This window comes from Theobroma cacao, chromosome 3 (assembly GCF_053813885.1).
Source record: "Theobroma cacao isolate CCN51 chromosome 3, ASM5381388v1, whole genome shotgun sequence".
Lineage (NCBI taxonomy): Eukaryota > Viridiplantae > Streptophyta > Magnoliopsida > Malvales > Malvaceae > Theobroma > Theobroma cacao.
The window spans coordinates 42495101-42516000 of NC_142641.1; the positions used below are offsets into that span (position 1 = coordinate 42495101).

Here is a 20900-nt window from a genome sequence, read left to right on the forward strand (position 1 = left end):
TTATTTCTTTTTACTTAAAATCCAAACTTATAATATTTGAAAGCAAAACAGAAAAATAATATTTTTTTAATTTATAAATTTTACATGATTCAAGTCTTATCTTAAGCAACTTAATGCAATTTGAATAATTATTACTATAACAAGAAAATTAATTAAAATGTTACTCACAAAAAATTAGTAATATATTTGTACATTACAAGGGTTTGGAAAAAAAACCATATTAAAAGGATTCAAATAAATATATGGACCATCAAAGATATAAATTACGGATAATATAAATCAGAAAATTAAAAGTATATATGAAAAAAATCATGAAATAAAAAAAAAATATATATACAACATAAAAATGCTACTATATGCATGTAATAAATTATGCCTTTTTTTGTTCTTTTGAAGACTTAGATATTAATAATGGCATTCCAAAAAAAATTTAATAATGGCAAAAAAAATTATCATTTAATTAATAAATTATAATAAACCCTATACAAAGAAACAGAACGGACAACGTAACTAGGGTTTATAAGTTAAGGCGGTTTATTATAGCCGTTTGAAACGAACATTCCATTGAAATTCAGCGGAGAATTGGAGAACGAAAAAGAGTTTTCCCTTTTCACTTTCGCTGATTTTCCCACCAAAGATGAGTGCAACGGAGCCCAATCCGATGGCCGCCGCTGCCCTTATCACTTCACTCTCCAACAGCTTTCGACAAGTTCCTTTATCCGCCATTCCGCCTATGTTGGATTGCGTCCTAGCCTCCACTCCTTTACCTCCTATGTCCATTTTCTCTTCTCTTCTCGACGATCTCCACAATCTCATCGAGGTACTTCTTCTACTCTACAAAACCCTAGTTGGTCAAATGCGAAATTGCCTTTTATTCGTGTAAAAGAAATGAAAGTATAGTATATTGGAAATGTTGAATTCTTTCATTTTCCATTAAATTTTACAGCGATTTTATACAATTTTGTTTTGAATAGCGTGCTAACAGGGATGGGAAGTTGGATTCCGATCATCGTACCAATATTGCGTCAATGGTTGGAGCATTATGCCATCTTCTTACTGAAGCGAGTGAGTTTTCTTTCCTCTTTTTTTTTTTCATTTATAGTTTTCATCTTTTTGATATGGTTAAAAGTGGCTAAAATAATTGCCACCTCGGACAATTTTGAAGAATAGTAATTTAATATTTTCCTGGTTTGATCTGTTAAGTTGAATCTAAATAGACTTTGTATTCTTGCTTCCTTGATGAATAATAATTTATTCATGGAGTTCATTGCTAATAGGAATTTCCATGCAGAGACTAATCATGAAGGCCTGCAGTCTTTTTTAAGAAAAGGTTTTATCCCGCTGATGAAAATGGGACACAAATTTGACCGTGAGCTTCTTAACCAGGTAGAATTGTTGGGTGCTTTCTACTTGTTTTTGACATCTAATAACATTCATCTACTCTTGCTTTATCTCTTGTTTGGTTCCATGCATGATGTTTGATATTAGATTGCAGATTCATTCTTTGATGTTGTGCAAAAGACTAATGCTTGGGCAGTTCTGGAAGCAACTTTGGTGCCTTTTTTCCTAAGATCGGTTGGTGTTTCTTCTAGTATAATTCAAAATGAAGAATTGGATGGTACTGGATGGTATAGAAGCTCAGTTTTCCTGGTCTCAAATGACCTGATAGAAAATTTGGATATGGACAAGGATTATATGCTTGCTGTATCCGGATCTTTTCCGTTACCACTATCATGCCATGTTTTAAGCATAATTTTGGATGCTGCACTACGAACTTTTCAAGCTGCTCCAGTTACAGACTCAGTTTTGGAAAATGGGTGCTGTTATGCTCCAAAGTTCATTGCTAATTTACTTTGGAATTTGTGTAATGTTACCGAAAGATTACTTTTACAATGTTCGGAAAATCGGTCTTGTACAGTTGGCTTTTTGCTACCTGTCATTTTCAAAGCATTTGTTTCTCACAGCTCTTTTAAAGTCTCAGTTCATGGGCAGACGCATATACTTTCCAGGTTGATGGTTGCTTGCAAATTGTGTTTGGTATTAATATTCTTTTTACTTTATTTAACATGAATCTGACTCCTGTACACATCTTTCTTTTTACTGACTATATCTGGTTGGCTTCCAGGAATCGTTTCTTTATGAGAATGTGGAGATGCTGTGGAAGATTGTTCTCTCTTGGATCTTTAGAGAGGAGAGATGCATACAGTATACTCTCCCTGTATTTGTCTTATTTCTCTTGTACTGAAACTTCTGAAAACTCTGACATTAGTGATGGGGCAGAAGAATTTGATGTAAGTAGTGAAAAAGAACTGTGGAATGAAATCAAAGCAGGACTGGTAATTTACCCATTCCCCCCTCCCTCTTCTTGTTGATTTAAGTTTTATTCAATAATGACTAGAGAGTATAGATTAACTGATTTTACTTTTATTATTATTTATTTATTTGGTGGTATGTCAGGTTGATGAGGAGGGCCTAGTGAGGAAGCAGTCATTGCATATATTGAAGACAGTGTTATGTATGAGTAGTGGAAGCCAATGCCATTCTGGTATTTCAGAGAAAAAATCCCAAGGGAAACATTCAGTTCCTCATGGTGTGACAAAGAGAGAGCTGTGGGCTTATAATGAAGCGAAGTCACTGGGGGTAGGAAAAGTCTGCAGCTTAGTTGATTCAGGCTTGAACAGTCAGAAGCAGTGGGAGGCATTCTTTCTCCTATTTGAAATGCTTGAAGAGTATGGTACTCACCTTGTAGAAGCTGCTTGGAATCATCAGGTACCAGATAAAATCTGCTCTTGTGATAACATATGATTTGAGTTGGTTAAATTAGATAGGCCTTCGTTCATTCGTTTATACATTGATAGAGGAGTAACCTATGATGATAATGACAGAAGGATGCTGTTAGGGAATTTTATTTGGACTAATTAGCAAAGCTAGTTTATTGGATTAGATTAATAACTTTAGAAGTAGATAAGTAATACGGCATGGTAATATCCTCTAATGAAAAGATGAAGAAACTAGTTGCAGGCCTCAATTTAAGCTTTTCTGAGGTACTTTTATCAAGGACAACATAATGTGAACTATTGTGCATGATGCTTGAATGAGAATCTTTTGGCTTCCTGGATGTGTAGCAAATGTTTGAAGAAAAATGTTATATTATAAAAAAAGGGAATACTTTCGTGGTATTTTTAGGATTCTTTAATTACTTGAAGCGTTTCTATAAGGTTTCCGTCAGTCTCTTTCTCTGAAATGGCTCAGAATTTCTTTGCTCAGAATATATGATGAAAAATGTTGACATGTTTATATGCCTTAGTCGACTTGTTATTCTTTGGAGGGTTTATCTACATGGTCATCAACTTCTTTTCTTTGTTTTTTTTTTTGTTTGTAGGTTTGGTCACTTGAATGGCATGTCTATTACTCTGTGGTTTGTAGTTATGGTCACTTGAATGGCATGTCTATTACTCAGTTGTTTAACGTGTTATCTTCCAGTTCCTTGCTGTCAAATTGGAAACAACCTTTATTGGCTGATGCTTAAGAAGATACCTTATTGTATCTTATATATTGTCTTTATTTATTTGTTGTTGTCTCTCTGTAGTTTGTAAAAATTTATTCGAACCTCAGTTCTACCCCGCCTACCTGCTTAATTGTTATGGTTTCTTGCAGATAACTTTGTTGCTTCAGTTTTCTGCCTCAGATGATAACTTTGTGAGTGCTATTAGCAGAGGTGTCCATCAAAATCAGTCAGAAACTTGGGGTGAAGTCTTTAGCTGGTTAACAATTTTGTGGAAGCGAGGCTTTTGTCATGATAATCCTCAAGGTATTGATGTCTTGCTAGCATGACCTTAATTGGGGATAAGTTAATTTACGATTTATTGTAAACTTTGTGATAATGTATTCCTGCTCTCTTTCTTTTCTGCATAATGCAGTTAGATGCATGATCATGCAGTCATTTTTGGGGATTGAATGGACAAAATATGGAAGCTGTGTGAAGTCGGTACCTGAAATTTTTATTCTTGGTCCTTTGATGGAAGCTTTGAATGATCCAGTACACCATAATGATTTTGGTTTGTCCTGAATCTGATTGCTTCATTACTGAATTTGCTAGTAAAGAATGTTTTATGCTATCATATCACCAATTGGAGTTAAACTAGTAGATTATTGGAGATAAAACCTTACAATGCTGTAACTTTTTGAGACTTTCCCCTTTTTCTTTTTCTCATTTGATATGCAACTTCAGTACAAAGCAAGCACCGATATTTATCCTCTTTTCTATTTATGTTCAAGCACAAGTCATTGGCTGTGGAATCCAATCCAAAATACATTTTGTTCTAAGTTCGTTATGTGTTTTCATCTAAGTTTCTAAAGCCTCCAGTCGCAGTAACTGACTACTTAGGTTGAGCATCTGCATTGTGGTGTCTCCCCTTTCCTCTCTCTCTCTCTTTTTTTTTTTTTTTTTTTTTTATTTTGCTGACCTTCTAGTTAGCCACCTAAGTAAGATGCTTTTATATAAAATTTTTATGTAATAATGTTGGAGTTTGTTTCATGCTTTAGCCCTTGTAGTCTTGCTAAGATTTTGCGCAGTTTTTGGTTTACTACATCTATTTTGAATGGTTTATACTGCTTTGAATGTTGTGAGCTAAGATGAATAACTTAGAATTTCATTTTTCACCTAATTGATCTTTCAATCAACCGTTTAGGTGTTAAAGGAGTTTACTCTTCAAAAACAATTGAGGGTGCAGCTCAATTTTTGCATCATTATTCAAGTTACCTGGATTCAAGGTATGCATTATTTGTCTGATGAATATTGTTTACATAGTAGAATGCAACTTGTTGAAAACTACAAACTTAGTTGACTTTGCAAGAAAGCTTTATGTATATTTATTCTTTTTTCATTCTCAGTAATGTTGTCAGTTACATGCATTTAGTGGGGAATAGGCTCTGAAGAGAAGTTGTGTCAAAACTATAAAAACTCCTTATTGCAGCTTTTTAAATAATCATTCTTCTTCCTGTCTCCTTTTTCTTACTAGTTTTATGTTCTGTCTGGTCAAATTCAGGTCCTTTTTGTATACTGTAAATAATGGTTTTGGTTGAAATTGGTAAAAGTTTTAGATGATTTAGATGACTTAGCTTCTTACTGAAACTGATTAGACTTTCCAGTGACGAGTTGGTTACCTTACAATTCATTAATTTTTATCCTTTAACAAGTTATTTCCCTTTTCAATCAAGCTTTGGGCTTCAATGAGTCTACATCTTCTCTTTTAAATACTCTATGACAATGTTTGGCTTCACATGCGTACCTGTGATTGCATGTATGCACAGATGAAGATAAGTAGAAACTTCTAAACTGATAGATTGGAGAATTACTGTTATGTTGGGAAGGTTTGATGATCATATTTTTTAACAAGTTATTTCCCTTTCTTCAAGCTTTGGGCTTCAATGAATCTACATTTTCTCTGTGTGAATAAGCTCTATAACAATGTTTGTTGGTGGGGCACCAAAACTGCATGTGCATACCCGTCATTGCAGGTATACATGAATAAAAGAGAAAGTACTTAACCTCTGGAGCATGTAGAAATGTCTGAATTGAGAGATGCAACAATTACTGTTCTGTCGGGAAGTTTTTGATTATCATATGTTATTGTTACAGGGAAAGGATTGTCTTTTTAAGTAGCTTAGTATCCCTCGCTAAAAGGAAGTCTTTCAGTAGAGCTGGATTGATGGGTCTTGCAGAATGTATCGCTGCATCTGCTTTGGGGGCTTGCAAATACATCGACAATGAAGTGAAGTTTTCCAAAGATGGTTTTGTTGATAAAGTCCAACAGGAAAATTCTTTGCAGAACTTTCTGCATGATGATGGGACAGAGTTGCTGGATGTTTTCAGATATGTTCTCGAGAGCAGCAAGCAACATTTCAATCCTAATTACCGTTTTCGAGGTTACTAATTACCACTCTGGTTAGATTTTGATAAATTTATTAGAGTTGCATATGTACTGTGCAACCATTGAATGCTATAACGGAATCCTTGTGACACCTTCTTCTATAATTGTCAGTCTGTGAAAAAGTAGTGGACGCTGCTGCTTTATTGGTGCCTGCAAGTGATGTTCCTCTTGAGACACTTTTGCACTTCATTTCAACATTGCCACGGGAATTTACTGATTATGGTGGTAGGAAAAACATTATGGCTTTTTTTATAGACTCTGCTATTTGCTCGCCTCTTCATTTGGTTCCTTATGCCTATCTCTTCTTGTTGCTGGTGCATTTCTCCTTTATGACATTTATGAATTACCATGCATGAATTAGGTATGCTTTTTGTTTGCATTTGTTTCTCAAATTTGTTTATTTTAGATCATTGGGTAAGATTAAGTTGAGTCGATTGATTTTTATATGGTAAAAGGAGCTGAAAGCTCCATTTTGTTATTGAACTTTGTAAGTACCCAGTTAGTTTGTGGCTCTTTCACTTAGCTGACTGCAAATATGCTATTTCTCCATTGGAGTTGAGAGGTTGGAGGTTGCAAGTGTACTACTTTCTCAAGGGCTTTATTTAGGAAATGGCTCTCACATTATTAAGTGAACACTTTTGGTGTTGTGTAGCAAGCTTTTAGTATGGAGACAACTGGGTTCAGAAGACTTTTAGGCCTGATGGGGACTCTTTTGGTTCAGTTTTGTGAAAAGGCATCAGAGGTGGATGAGATTCATTCTCAAAATTTCTTATTTTGGCATGATAGCTGATGGGGGAGGAGATGCTTAAAATATTCTGAGTCAGAGTTATCCCTGAACTATTGAATTTAGGTGAAAATTTTATTGCTCATATTACTTGTTAACTTAGGATCTGGATGTTTCCTCATTTCTTATACATTTGAATGAATCTTTCTCAATCCCTCATTCTATGAATCTATTTTGTAACTTACATTTGCTTCTCTACTGTCTTCAAGGAGGAGCTTTTGTACATGTGTAACACCTCTCCATCTCGTCAGGTTCTCTACGTGTAAGAGTACAAGACTGGCTTTTGCAGAATCATTGCACTCCTCATTGTGGTGGTACCTGGATGCAGCTTTTGGATAGTCTTTATGGCTTTCCAAAAAGGTTCATTACTCATAATTATCTGGTTGAAAGTTTTAATGATGAAGACTTGGATGCATGGGATCTTGAAGTGAGAAGATGGGCAAGAGTACTCTTTCTTGTAATCAAGGAAGAACATCAATTAGTACCTTTACTGATGGTTTGCCTTCAACTCTTCCTTTATATGCTTAATTTTTTTGTTTAACTTTATATTCTTCTTTCTTTGTTGATTGGTATAAATTTTAATTTGTAGAATGCACCTGAAAAGAAATTTAAATCATATTATTGGTGATACTCGTTCATATCAAAGTTTTACATGCAAGCACAAATACTCATGTTCTCTAATATGACATGCCATTTATTGAATGTAATATGAATATTCTGAAAAAAAAAAAGGTCTAATAGTCTTGTTTAATAATCTTTACCCCTTCATCTTTGCCCTTCCTTGGTTCTCATGTTTTCATAAATGTTATCCTGTTAAGATGTTGTTATTCTCTTTCATAATGTCTATGCATTGTTGACCATCAGAATCTTAGTTGCTGCATTTTGTCAATTGAAGAGCTTCATAGGCTTTAATCTTGCCATGCAAAATGTTCTGCAGGTTGACTGCATGAAAAATTGTTTGCATGGATATCTATTTTGTTTTTAGTTTATGTGTAGCTGCTTGCATTCCTTTTCAAATATTATTTTCTCATTTTGCCTACAAGGAGTCCAACATTTTGTTTATGTTTGTTTGTGCAGTTTATTCAAAATCATGGAACAAATATCTGTAAACAGAAAAACAATTCAGAGTGGATACCTGTGAAGTTTCTCACACTTATCTTGGGCTTGATTCAAGAGATCCAGGTGATGCAGAGCAGAGTTGCTAAACTTGGTGTAAGAATTCAAATCAAATCTGAAATGGGCCTGCTGGAGACAGAGGAGCGACCAAATAATGTAGAAGCTTCAATCGTTTACAAGATGTTCACCGACCCTTTACTTTTTATATTGGTATTTGTGCCTTCTTAAGCTATTTTATCATATGATGAGAATTGCATATAACTTGTTATGAGAGAGCTGTACATAGGTATTTTGTCTGGCATGCAGGAGGAACTTGTGTCCTTTGCCAACTTGTCTTGTTCCATATTCTTGTCCAGTTCTGAGATCGACGACAAGGTTCTGCCTAGTTCTGTGAGAGGAAAACTTGGAGGTCCTAGTCAGCGACGATTATCAAATTCTTTGACAACTGCTGTGTTACAAGCTGTACGATATCATTCTGTTCTTTCTTAGTTTCATTAGTTGATTTCTTCTTTAGAACTATTTTAGTAACTTGTGTTTTCATGCTCATTAGTATGCCTCACCCCTTTGCACTCTGAAAATACCACTTGAATATTCATTAAATGCATACTCCTTCTTAAACTTTTCATACACTCCTTAGACTTTTCATGCAACCCTCTCGCAATGATTGCATCTTTAGGTGCTCACTAGTTGCTTCCTCTCTCTATTTTTCATTTATAAGCATTTTCTTCTATTGTTCTCATGTATTCTTATTTCTTTTATCGAAGGAGAAGGCCTAACTTGTCTCAATTTCATATTTGTGAGCAGATAATGTCTGTCAAAGCTGTTGCATGCATATCTGCCTGGTGTGCACAAATGGGATTTGGCATTCTGTTAAATTCTGCCTTTACTTTTGTTTGGAAATTCTTCTGTAACACTATTGCTTCTCTGACTTGTAACTCTGAGGTAAGTTTTTGGGCATTCTATTGCAAAATATTTCCACCTTTTTGTTTGACATTTTATTTTCTCTTTTAACAATTTGTGATAACATACTGCTGATTGATATGATTACCTCAAATCAGTCTGAAGCTGAAGTTTGTCTTGCTGCATATGAAGCATTAGCTCCTGCTCTGAAAGCACTTGTCTCTACATTCTCTCCTCAAACTTTGGACCTTTTCAGGGAAAATTGCAAGTCATTAGTACCTGCAGTAGAAGGTGAACCTTGGTTAGGTTCAGTAGTTCTTTCTTTTCTTCAGAATATCAATGATCTTCTGACCGTCAGATTCATGGCACGCACTAGGCGGGCAGTTTTGCTTAATTGGAAGGTGATGCCTGTTTGATTTAACTATAGTCTCCCCTATTCTTTTCCTTTAGTTTGGCATTTGAACTAATTCACAATCATAATGTTGTTTCTGATGGAATCCAGAAATTAGATGACATAGATTATAACTTAAAATTTTTGTGTGTATCTATAATATTTTTCTAATTCATTTTCTTTTTTTCCCTTTTAATTTTTCCTTAAACATAAAAAAGTAATAATTTTTCCTTAAACATAAAAAAGTAATTGCATGAAAATTTAATGATGAAATTGATAAAAGAAATTTGCTTCTTAATGCAATTACTTTTCATATCTTAATGGAGAGTTCAAATTGCATTAGTATGAAGTTTTGAATTCTGATGTGAGCCAATTAATAAATTCCAGTCCAGATGAATTTTGAAGTTCTCCACAATTAATCATCCTTGCTTATGAATAATGTAGTACTCAATGGTTTACTATTGTCACCATAACAAAATTATGATTAAAAAAATTTGCCATACTTTTAAGATTTTTGTTTGAAATTTTATTTGTCTATGAATGAACTATTCAATTTTTTTTCCACTTTGAAACTTTCTAGAAGATAAAAATTTCTAATCAAAATATTATTGGGAAACAAGTTTGGTAAAATTTTTCTTTCTAAAAGATTACAAACTTGGTGATTTTAAGGTTTTGAGAGATAAAATTTGCTACTCACATATAAAGGTTTCTTGCAATGAGTTTTTTTGATATAAAATTTTTAGATAGGTTCTTGAGATGTGAAGTTTGTCTTAAACGGTGTTTTCTGTTTGTCTTTTTACTAATACGTATTCATGTTCCTTATTAGTAGTATCAATTCATAAATCAAAATATTAATTGATTTTTGTGATTAATTCAGTGGGTTTGCTTAGAGTCTCTGCTCTTGATTCCTTACTATGCTTTTGAGAGTAAGCTTCATGTAGAGGATGGTAGATTTTTTTTCTCAGATGCTGCTGTCAGACACATTGTTACTGATATTCTTGAAAGGTAGGGAACTGATTGAGCTTACTTCTGTCATTACTTATATGATGCATTAAATGTTTCAAATTTTTGTTCAATCTGAAGGTGAGTCATTTAGCAATACTTGTTTTTTGTTGGCTATTTTCTGGCTCTCTTCACTTCATTTTTTTCCCTTTAGATAATATGCTGACTAAGAGGCCTTATTGTTGGATTTCTTCCTAAATAACCTTGCAGTCTTGAGAATGCTGGGGAGGGTTCTGTTTTACCCATGTTGAGATCCATCAGACTGGCCTTGGAGCTATTTACTCCAGGAAGGTTGTCTGCGGTTGTTTCCCACTGCAGTGGTATAGATTTTCAGGTGCAAATCATTTTTCCCTTTTTGAGCTTATGCTTATCTGAATTTTTGTCTATGCTTTTTGAGGTGACCTTGTGCACACCATAGTTTATGTGTGATGCAAGGGAAGCAATGGATCGGATGGTGCTATGTCCACACTATTTTGGAACAGTGTTGAGATTTCAATATTTGATTATCATTTCTGCACTTTTTTCGGGATGTACAACTATTTATATGTATGGCCTTAAGTCAGGCAGGTTGAATACCCAGTTACACAATCATGGAACATAGATATTTAGGAATGAGATATTTCTATATGCCAGGGAGGCAGGGTGTGGTTTAGTCTTGTAGTGATTATAGATGAGAATGTTATGAAATCTATACTGAATTCCCTGCCTTGAATTTTATAAACACTAAAATATTTCTTTCGTTAGCATTGGTGACCTTAAAATCAATTTGATATTTGGCGAGGAAGTTCATATTTTTAGTAATGTGTCAGAGTCTGACAAGTAGACAGACTCTTGCTATGCCTACTGTATTCTTTTCTTCAGTTCTCTTGCTTGCCAGTGTTAATTTTTATTGTCAGTTGTTAGGGGGGGTGTAATTTTGTGTTAGGGTGTACGCCTTTTGGAATAAAAATTAAACATATATCAATGAAATTTTCTTCCAATTATTTAGCCTACGGAACTAGTATCTCATGCTCATAATCAAATGCTTATGCTTAAGTATTATAATTTTTTATTTTAATTTCTGAAGTTAATTTCAATGATTGTCTTGTATCATTGGTATCTGTCTTTTAAATCTTCACTACTCTTTTCTGTTATTGCCATGAACTAAGTTTTGATATGCTATTGTTGTTTTTGTATGTTTTATACTCATAAATTTACACATCTTACGGGAAATGCTGAAAAGATAAACTAAAAATGTATGGGGATACTGTGGAGTCTCAATTCATCCATAAATTTGCCTTTTACTTTCTCAGTCTTGAAATATATTTGTTTGATGAAAGAAGCTATATTTACATATCGTCTCATGACTTAATGCAGATGATTTGGCATTTGGTTCGATCCTCTTGGATATTGCATGTCAGCTGCAACAAGCGGAGAGTTGCACCTATTGCTGCACTTTTATCTTCTGTCTTGCATCCTTCCTTGTTTAGTGATGGGGACATGCATGAAACTGATAATGAACCTGGGCCCCTGAAATGGGTGTGTGGTTCCTTTCTTTTGTGTGTGCATGTGTGCATGCATGTGTGGGTGTTGGTGTGAGTGTTAAGGGTGTGTTTATTGTGCACATGCTTTCTCTTTGTATGTGGTGATTCTGTATGAATAGGACTATGTCATTTCTTGTTTTAACATCAATGGTGCAGTTTGTTGAAAAGCTTCTGGAGGAAGGCACAAAAAGTCCTCGGACAATTCGTCTTGCAGCTTTACATTTGACAGGGCTCTGGCTCTCAAATCCAAGGACCATAAAATACTACATAAAAGAACTGAAGCTGCTAACACTCTACGGTTCTGGTGTTGTCTTGTGCTTATCCACTTTCTGGTTCTATTCATGTTCATTTATTTTCAGTTCCATTATGCATAAAATCACTGAGAATCTGAATTTTCACCACCAGTTGCTTTTGATGAGGATTTTGAAGCTGAGTTAACTGAAAATCATGATGCAAGAACTGAAGTTACATTATTGGCTAAAAATCCAGACCCTGAGTTGACTGAAGTAAGCTCTTCAATTATCAATTTGTTGTCTCATCTTTGTATATGTGGTGTGTGTGGCCCAAATGTTACCTGTAATTTTGCAATGTTATTACTTATTATTTTATCTTATCATACAAGTTAGAGTTTCTCAATAAGTTTCTACTTTAAAGTAAGCACATTTGGTTTTGCAAAAATTTCTATGCTGTTTCTATAGATTATGCTCTGAAATTATTCCAAGTTTCTCTAAATTGTTTGATCATCTAGGAAGAATTTTGTGTATAGACTTTTCCATAGGTGTGTTGGGCATATATGGATTGCACGTTACTGGGCATTTAGTAATTGTTTTCTTGTGTTGATGTTCTGCATTTCTGTTGCATTCATATTGTAAATAAATTGCTTTCTTGGAGTTACTGACCATATCAACTTCTCTTTTCAGTTGTTTATCAACACAGAGTTGTATGCACGTGTGTCTGTTGCTGTTCTCTTTTACAAGCTGGCTGACTTGACTAATATGGTGGGATCATCAAGTGGAAACAAAGATTACCAGGCAGCCCTTGAATCTGGAAAATTGTTTCTGCTAGAGCTTCTGGATTCTGTGGTATTGTTCTTTCTGATCAACATGAATTGATTGTTATTCGCCATTTTCAATGAAGATGATATACCTAATGAAGTTAATATGTTCAACTAGCTAGTAAACATAAGTCTGTAACCTCCTATTAGATAATTAATATGTCTTGTTAGGGTAAACTGAGTTTGTTGACTATGTGAAACCAGCAAAGGAGGAAGTAAGATTATGTTTTTGAATTTATGCTTGCAGAAGTCTTGTGACTTGGGTAGCACATCAACATTGTTGGTGACTGTAGCTGCCTTAATTATTTACTTTTTTACATCCAACTTGCATGAAACGAGAGTTTCAACATTGTGCTGTTATTTATTTGTTGATAAGAGCAAACTTTCCGCATCAAATGTTTGGGTTCTAGTTTTGATGGCATTCATTTCTGATGCAGGTAAATGATAAGGATCTTGCAAAAGAGTTGTATAAGAAGTATAGTGCGGTAACTGATACTTTTCGGTTCATTTGCCCTGTATTTTTTTTGGGTTTTTTCACCAACTGAAGTTGAGAATGATAAGTGAAGTAACCTAGTGCAACAAAATGTAAAACATCATATGAAGGAATTTGAACTGTAGTTTGGTTCTCTGTCATTCTAGGATTTTTCTGTTGATGATGCATGAAGAATGAGGATATATGAGTTAACATGTAAATAATGAAAGTTATAAATGATTAAATGTTGTAATATTTTAAAAGTTTGTCAAACCTTTTAAGTGTTGTTCATGTTTCCATCTTTTCAGATTAATAACAATTGTTACTATCTGTCCTGCCATTTGTCAACAGATCCATAGACGAAAAATACGTGCTTGGCAGATGATATGTGTTCTGTCACAATTTGTTGATGATGATATAGTTGGAGAAGTTGCTCATTGCTTGCACATAGCCCTTTATGTAAGTGACTGCTGCATTTTTTAGAAAAAATCTGGTAGTTCTCTTCTAGGTTGATTTCAACGTGATCTGAAGTTTCATAATGTGATTAAGTTTGGTAAGTTATTTTGGAGAGAATACCTTGTAAATTTTCTCCTTTTTATAGAAATTTCATGAAAGCTTTTTCTCAAATACTTGTTTCGGAATGTCTGCTCCATGTGCATTGCACTCACAATTTTTAGTTTTGGCTACTTTCAAAAGGCAGAATGCTTCTGTTTGGTGCTGACAGAGGTTGCTGTTAGGTTGTTCCTTAAATCAAGCCATGTTTACACATGAATGCTTCTTGTTTTGCATCATATCACTAGTATGTGTACTTGGTGTCTAATATATGAGACTTGTTATATTACTACAGATCTGATGATGTGATTTAGGTAGTTCATCCCTGAGGAATTAATGAGAAATGTTATATTAATAACTGTCTGCTTTATATGGTAGATTTATATATATTTTTCGATGCTACTCTGTTAAGCAACAGGCTTTTACTGTTTTACGCACAACCATGTGAACACATATATATGATTTTCATAACTAGCTAGAATTAGTAGTCTGTAGGTAGAGCTTGCTACATGCTGACTGATATCTGCCATTATTAGAGTTTTGTGCAGTTTAGTGACAGGTTTACCTTGATATGCCTGAATATGTGGTGAAATTTGTGAATTAGTTCATGGGGTTGCCATTCTCATTACTGGTTAGAAGGCTGTAACTGATAATGCTGAATGGTCTTTAATTAACAGTTTGACTTTGGATTGCATATATATGCTCATGCATCTATATTTGTAGATCTACATAATGCAATGGTTTTTATTTGCCTTTTTGTTGATCCCTGGGAATCTGCTTCTTATGTCTCTTTTGCAGAGGAACAACTTACCTTCTGTTCGACAGTACTTGGAAACATTTGCAATTAATATTTACTTGAAGTTTCCATCTTTGGTAAGGCATTTTCTTTAGTTACAAAGAGAAGCTTAATCTTCATGCATGGGATGTGTGCAGAACACACACATTGAGCAATCTATATGCCTTGGATGTAAAATATGTATTTCAAGTGGGAGCAACACCCACATGCACACAAAGAGGCCTCTTTAGAATTTTATCCTTATTTTTGTATGACACTTGAATGAGGCTATTGCCGTATAGAACGAATAGCAACATTTTTCCAAATCATGTTTGTAGACAAATTGTTTCTAGTTTTTATTAACTTAATCCTTAGGTTGATCAGTCATTCAGCTGCTCTTATTGATTCTTGTAATTATATCACAGGTTGCAGAGCAATTGGTTCCCACATTACGAGATTATGACATGAGGCCCCAGGTAAATATTGCAGAGTGTAGATTTCACAAATTTTCATTGTTGGGAGTTGCAACAACTTTCATCCTTTTTTCAGAAGCCCCATTTAGCCATTGTTTCTTAGAATCTTGTGAAATTTTTAATACATTCATGAAATAGCTTAGCATCTATGAAGAATGATGTATATGGGTTTCATGCAAAGTTGAGTGACTACAGATTATATGCGGCATTTTCTGTACTGTATATAGATAGAGAAGCATCTACTTCTCTCTCAGACGCATGCACGTGCACACAGCTAAGCCTTTAACCAATTTCCTAGTCTGTCTAGTTGGATGAATTGATAGTCATTTTAGGTGGAAAATTTTAACAATTATTTCTCTTATTTATATTCTGGATTTTTGTGGTGTATACAAATTTATTACCAATGCTGTATGCTACTGTATTGAGCATTATGCATCAAATGCAGGCCCTTTCTTCCTATGTGTTCGTGGCAGCAAATGTGATCATCCATGCTTCTAAAGAGACTCAATTCAGGCATTTGGATGAATTACTTCCTCCCATACTTCCATTGTTAACCTCACATCATCATAGTTTACGTGGCTTTACTCAGGTCAGTTTCATGAAAGGTGATGAGTGCCTCATTCTAAATTTTGAATGTCTTTACTTTGTTAAAGCATTTTTCATTTTGACATTTTCTTGCAGGTTTTGGTACATCAAGTACTTTGCAAACTTTTTCCTCCCATGGATCCTAGAAGCTCTGAATTCATACCTTTGGAAAAAAGGTGCTTTGAGGATTTGAAATTATACCTGGCAAAGAATTCTGATTGCATGCGGTATGGTATTTATCTTAAATTTTCAGTATCGTACATTTAGCAACTTCCAAAAGTTACTTCAATTAAATTTCATTTCTGATGTTAATGCATATTTTCTTAAGTTAGTAAGCATCTTTAATTGTTGTCATTTCTCTGGGCATGTGACAAGGGTAAATAGATGGATGGCATTAGGATAGAAAGTTAATCTGTTTTCCAAGCAATTCAACTATTTTAGGAGATATATATGAATGAAAAAGAAAACTGGAAATGTCTTTTAAGGGTAAGAGAGGAATAAGATAAGAGAAGGGCATGAGAAAGAATAGAGAAGGGTGCACCCCAAATCTTATAAACAATTAAAAATTATGGTGCTGGGTTATAAACTATTAACTTGAAAAATAATCCTTTCATCAGTCTAAAATTCAATAAGATTCATTTCTGGGAGCTGAACTGGATACGTAGAGAGATGGTGGCCTCTGACAAAGTTAAGTAATTAGAAATTGCAACAATATTGGATGAATGAGATTTGAGTGCAATACAAATTAGATGTCTGAGTTGGATGTTGCTTTATACATTTGAATGTTTAAACTGCCCTTGACATGCTGATTTGATTGCCTTTCAGCTTGCGAGCTTCAATGGAAGGCTATCTTGATGCTTATAATCCAAAAACCTCTGCTACTCCTGCTGGAATTTTTGTTAGTCGCGTAGAGGTATGGGATTTCTTAAATGTAGTTGGCTAACTTTTGAAATGTTTACCAAGAGTTAGTTTCTCAATTCCAAGTTAATGCCTTTCAGCAAATTTTTTTCCCTAATGAATTAACATTAATGAATGAAATATTCAACTGATAATGCCTTTTTTCTTTTGATCTAATTGATAAAGTAAATCATGATTGATAGAAATCACCATTGGATAAATACTATCGGTGGGAAAGATTGCTTCCCTTGGTGAGAATTGGCTTAATACTGTGGCTTTGCAATTAAGTAACCTGTTGACACCATTTCTTGCTGAAATTACAAGTTTTTATGGGAACGATCAGGTTGCAAAAATTAATTGTTGCATATTGATATGCGAGCTGTGAGCTCAGAAACTTAATATGAAGTAGCATTTATTCTTCACTTATATTTTATGCTTCTGAGAATGCTTTATCTTTTACTCTCTCTGTTTTAACTCCCCTGTTCCTTGTATGGTAAAAATTGCAGGAAATCGAGTTTGAATGTGTTCCAACATCCCTCATGGAGCAAGTGCTTAATTTTTTAAATGTAAGCAGTTGTAAACTTCTATTGCTTGTCATGCTTGGTTGATATCTAATTTTCAGTTACTGCAGGATGTGAGGGAAGATCTGAGATGTTCGATGGCAAAGGATACAGTGACAATCAAGAATGAGAGTCTAAATATCAGTGAAGATCCTGAATCAATCGAGAAACTGTCTACTGCTTGTAAAGAGAGATTGTTTACTGAGTTGTCTAAAGATGCACATTTGGACTTCCAGAAAAAGATTACTTTCTCTAATCATGAGAAGCAGGACATGAATTCCAGTTCCTTATTGGGCAAAGAAGAAGTGTACAAGCAACTTCTAGGTAGGTATTAACTTTGAGAAGTAAATAATTTGAAGATAAAGCTCTTTTAACAGTTTGATGACACCATATTTGTGAAATTGCATGTTTTGCTGGATTGGGGGCTATTTTGATACTTTCAATTGCATTTTTAGACAATAGAGCTGGTAATGTTCATGTGATTAAGCGTTTTTTAGTTTGGTTTTGGATGACTTGGATTACACAGGTTGATTTTGAGGGTTCATTAGGGTTGAAGGGTGCACCCAAAGCACAAAAAAAAAAAAAAGAAAGGGGAAGAAAAGAGATAGAAATGGGAAGATAGAAAAAAATTGAAATTTTAGTGTAATTAAAGCATTGTAAGAGTTTCACTAAGAGGAGTTCTAATAGGTACTTGCCACTAAAGAAAGAAAAGTTGTCTGTTAAGAAAAGTGTATTCCAAGTTCAATAATGCCCTGCTAGCAGAGAAATCATACAAACAAAAAGTATTCCTGATTATTAACCAAATTACCTCATGTATAATTAACAATTAAACTCACTCGTTGTCTGAGGTTCTTTTTACTGCGCCCCCCCTCCCCCCTTCTTTTTATAACCAAAGTGTGTAATTGCTCTATTGCATTAATATGTGCAAAAGCAGAAATGGAGAAGGAAGATGGTCTTCTTGATCAGTTGTTGAAGTCTAGAAGCATGGCTATGGAAAGGATAAGAGGAAACCGGCAGCATATTATCCTAGTAGCATCATTGCTTGATCGCATACCCAACCTTGCTGGATTGGCACGTACCAGTGAGGTATGCTGTGCTGGTTATTACGTTATACTTCTTAGTGCTTAATGGCTTGCTTTTTATAACTAGTATGTTTTTCTGCTCATGAAAACACATCCATTGACATCCCTTTCAGGTTTTTAAAGCGTCAGGATTAGCTGTTGCAGATGCAAAAATAGTACATGACAAACAATTTCAACTCATCAGGTTTTGATGATAGCTTACTGTCATTTAATCTGTAACTCTTTGTATAACCTATACTTGCTTGGCTTATATCATGTAAGACTAAAAGAGGCTGCTTCACTTTAGGTGAAGTTTGGTTCTTCAGGCACTCGAGTTATGATCTGCTCTTTTATGAACCTAGAAAGGGATTTTAAGAACTCACAATAGAAATAATAATGCTGTCTGAGACTGAATATTGTTTGTTTTCAGGGCTCCTAAAGCCTTGCTATGGTGAATTTGAAAATTATTTGAACTGATATGAAACAACAGCCAATAAAATATACAAATCAACTGTAAGCTGCTAAATGACCTCCCCTCTTGTATGCTGATTTCCTGCATATTTTTTATAATCAAGGGTGTGGATGGGTGAACAACGATCAAATAAGAGGGGTTGGAGAAAAAAGATTCCTGTAATTTGTTGTTGGTAGAAGGTAGCTTTGTAAATAGCTTCTTTTTGATGAAATGTTGTAGGCATTAGAACTAACTATTTATACTATTTTTTCATCTATCATTTAGACATAGCAATGACATCAAAAGGTATAAATAATTTACTATCCTAATAACTGTATTGATTGTTTGTAGCAGTTAAAATGACAGATGAGAACTTGATCCAATCAAGGGTTGATATGTCTATTTCCATTACCAGGGTAGTAATGTATATGGCTGCTATAATATACAATACTTTATAATCTGGCATGAAAGAGCAACATTTAAAGAGCCTGCAAAAAAGCAGCCGTTCAACTTGCATGTGGAGATATTCATAGTTCATTTTGTGCTCATTCAAGTTTCTAGATTTATGTCCTCTGTAAAAGAATATAGATTTTACTTTATCATAATTTTAGAAAGCATGAATATAAAGCAGGAGCATATGTGGGATGTAGGGAGGGTAAAACCATGAGACTAGATTCAAAGTTTTAGAGCGCACATAATACATAGTTTTTCTCTACCTTCAACCTTTAATTGAGAGCTCCAGTTTATCCTGTAAGAGCTTGAATAAAAGTGTGGTTCCATGATTTTGAAGTATGAGTAAGATTCAAATATCTGACCTTAATGTTAGAACGACTTTTTGTCTGTCAGCTTTATTATGGAAGTCAGACAGATCAGCTTGTCTTCTGTTTGGCTTTTTGTTTTCTATCATTTGATTCCATTGTGCTATTTGGTGTTTAAAGACCATCAGACCATATGACAGTAGTGTATTTTTCTAAGTTTAATGATTTTAAGTTTATGACAAAAATCACTCACATATATTGTGCTCTGCAGTGTGACAGCAGAGAAGTGGGTTCCTATCATAGAAGTCCCTGTAAATAGTGTGAAACAATTCTTGGAGAAAAAGAAGCGAGAAGGTTACTCGATCTTGGGGTTAGAGCAAACTGCAAACAGTGTACCTCTTGATCAGTACATTTATCCCAAAAAGACTGTAAGTCATGCTTTAAAGCACAAATCAATTTAACATTTTGCTAGTAATTTATTTTCCCCTTTCTTAATGCTTGAATTATGTTTCTTTAGAGTAATAAGTATTTAGAAAGTTACTTGGCTTTGATGCTAGCATTTTTACGATAGTCCAGATGTTTTTTTATCTTATTCTCCATTTGGACCTTTCTTTACCTTTGCATTTTCAGTTTCAATTAAAAATCAGCGGAAGGTGCTTGTCTTTAAAATTTACTAGTTGCAATAATTGCTATGAAGGAATTTAGACAGTTTTTTATTTCATTCTTTTTCTAGGTCTTGGTGCTTGGGCGTGAAAAGGAGGGTATACCTGTGGATATAATTCATATATTGGATGCTTGTATCGAGATTCCTCAGTTGGGGGTTGTTAGATCACTTAATGTACATGTCAGTGGAGCCATTGCACTCTGGGAGTATACTCGACAGCAACGATTATAATAGTTCATTACTTCTTGACAGGATATACGTTGGAGCTAACTTGAAATTCTACTCGTCATTGTGTACTTGACAGCAGCAGTCTTAATATCTTTATCCTCTCCATTGGATAGGTCTTTTTTACTAAAGACCATATTGTAATATCTTCAGTTTCTATCAGTCAGGCCCATTGTAATTTATTTGTTGTATCTGATTGTAATTTGTTTATGTACTATTTTTGGGCGATATGCCCTAGAAACTCACATTCTTCTCCATTTTTAGTGATTAAGCTGAAGAAAAGCAGGTGATGTTGGTGAAATCATCAAAGTTCATGCTTTTGTTTTTGAATCAAGTCTAGATCAGGATGCATACTCTTGATTAACACTGATTGAAACAGCTCAGATATTCTGAAGGATTCAGTAATTTTTGATTGTCATGTTTGAGTGAATGTTTGCTTTTTTAACCTGTTTCACTACATCTAATATGGGCTCATGTTTCTTGAGTATGGGACAAATTAATGGATGGTGAACATTAGCTGCCATTTGGAGAGATCAGACACAGTTGTTTGTACCAAAACTTGCATGACATTATCTGATTTGGGAACAATAAATTGTTGATCTTCTTGATTAAACTGAGGATGCTTAACTTTATATTGGCACGATTTTAAACCTCAACTTTTTCTCTTTAGATTGTGAGCTTGAATTGCCATTGGGTTCTTTTTCCCTAGCAGAGTTGTTCTTTG

General features: G+C 34.4%; 1 protein-coding gene across 4 annotated transcripts; it reads left to right on the forward strand.

Annotated features, from left to right (window-relative positions):
• The first annotated feature begins 548 nt into the window (after positions 1–548).
• On the forward strand, positions 549–20595 carry LOC18606155 (tRNA/rRNA methyltransferase (SpoU) family protein). 4 transcript variants are annotated; one of them, XM_018117851.2, is made up of 35 exons: positions 549–820; positions 975–1065; positions 1292–1386; positions 1489–2009; positions 2126–2336; positions 2458–2769; positions 3658–3811; positions 3921–4058; positions 4692–4773; positions 5642–5928; positions 6045–6158; positions 6969–7213; positions 7795–8043; positions 8140–8295; positions 8638–8775; positions 8892–9134; positions 10002–10129; positions 10337–10460; positions 11483–11644; positions 11806–11953; positions 12055–12155; positions 12570–12731; positions 13141–13188; positions 13527–13634; positions 14526–14600; positions 14928–14978; positions 15421–15564; positions 15657–15787; positions 16386–16473; positions 16964–17023; positions 17089–17341; positions 17952–18103; positions 18213–18283; positions 19559–19715; positions 20021–20595. In XM_018117851.2, exons 1-35 carry the CDS (start codon positions 638–640, stop codon positions 20180–20182), a joined length of 5544 nt encoding a protein of 1847 aa, XP_017973340.2. In that variant the 5' UTR covers positions 549–637; the 3' UTR covers positions 20183–20595. The 4 variants fall into 4 exon arrangements, with proteins under 4 accessions (XP_017973340.2, XP_088660591.1, XP_088660590.1 ...); XM_088804465.1 differs by having other exon boundaries at positions 20204–20595; XM_088804464.1 differs by having other exon boundaries at positions 3676–3811.
• The last annotated feature ends 305 nt before the right edge of the window (positions 20596–20900 follow it).

Excerpts from the sequence above, each read along its gene's own strand:
- LOC18606155 (XM_018117851.2), top strand. The coding sequence starts at position 638 with ATGAGTGCAACGGAGCCCAATCCGATGGCCGCCGCTGCCCTTATCACT. Across the intron at positions 2,337-2,457 it reads ATGAAATCAAAGCAGGACTG|GTTGATGAGGAGGGCCTAGT; the intron begins GTAATTTACCCA and ends GTGGTATGTCAG. Across the intron at positions 8,296-8,637 it reads CAACTGCTGTGTTACAAGCT|ATAATGTCTGTCAAAGCTGT; the intron begins GTACGATATCAT and ends ATTTGTGAGCAG.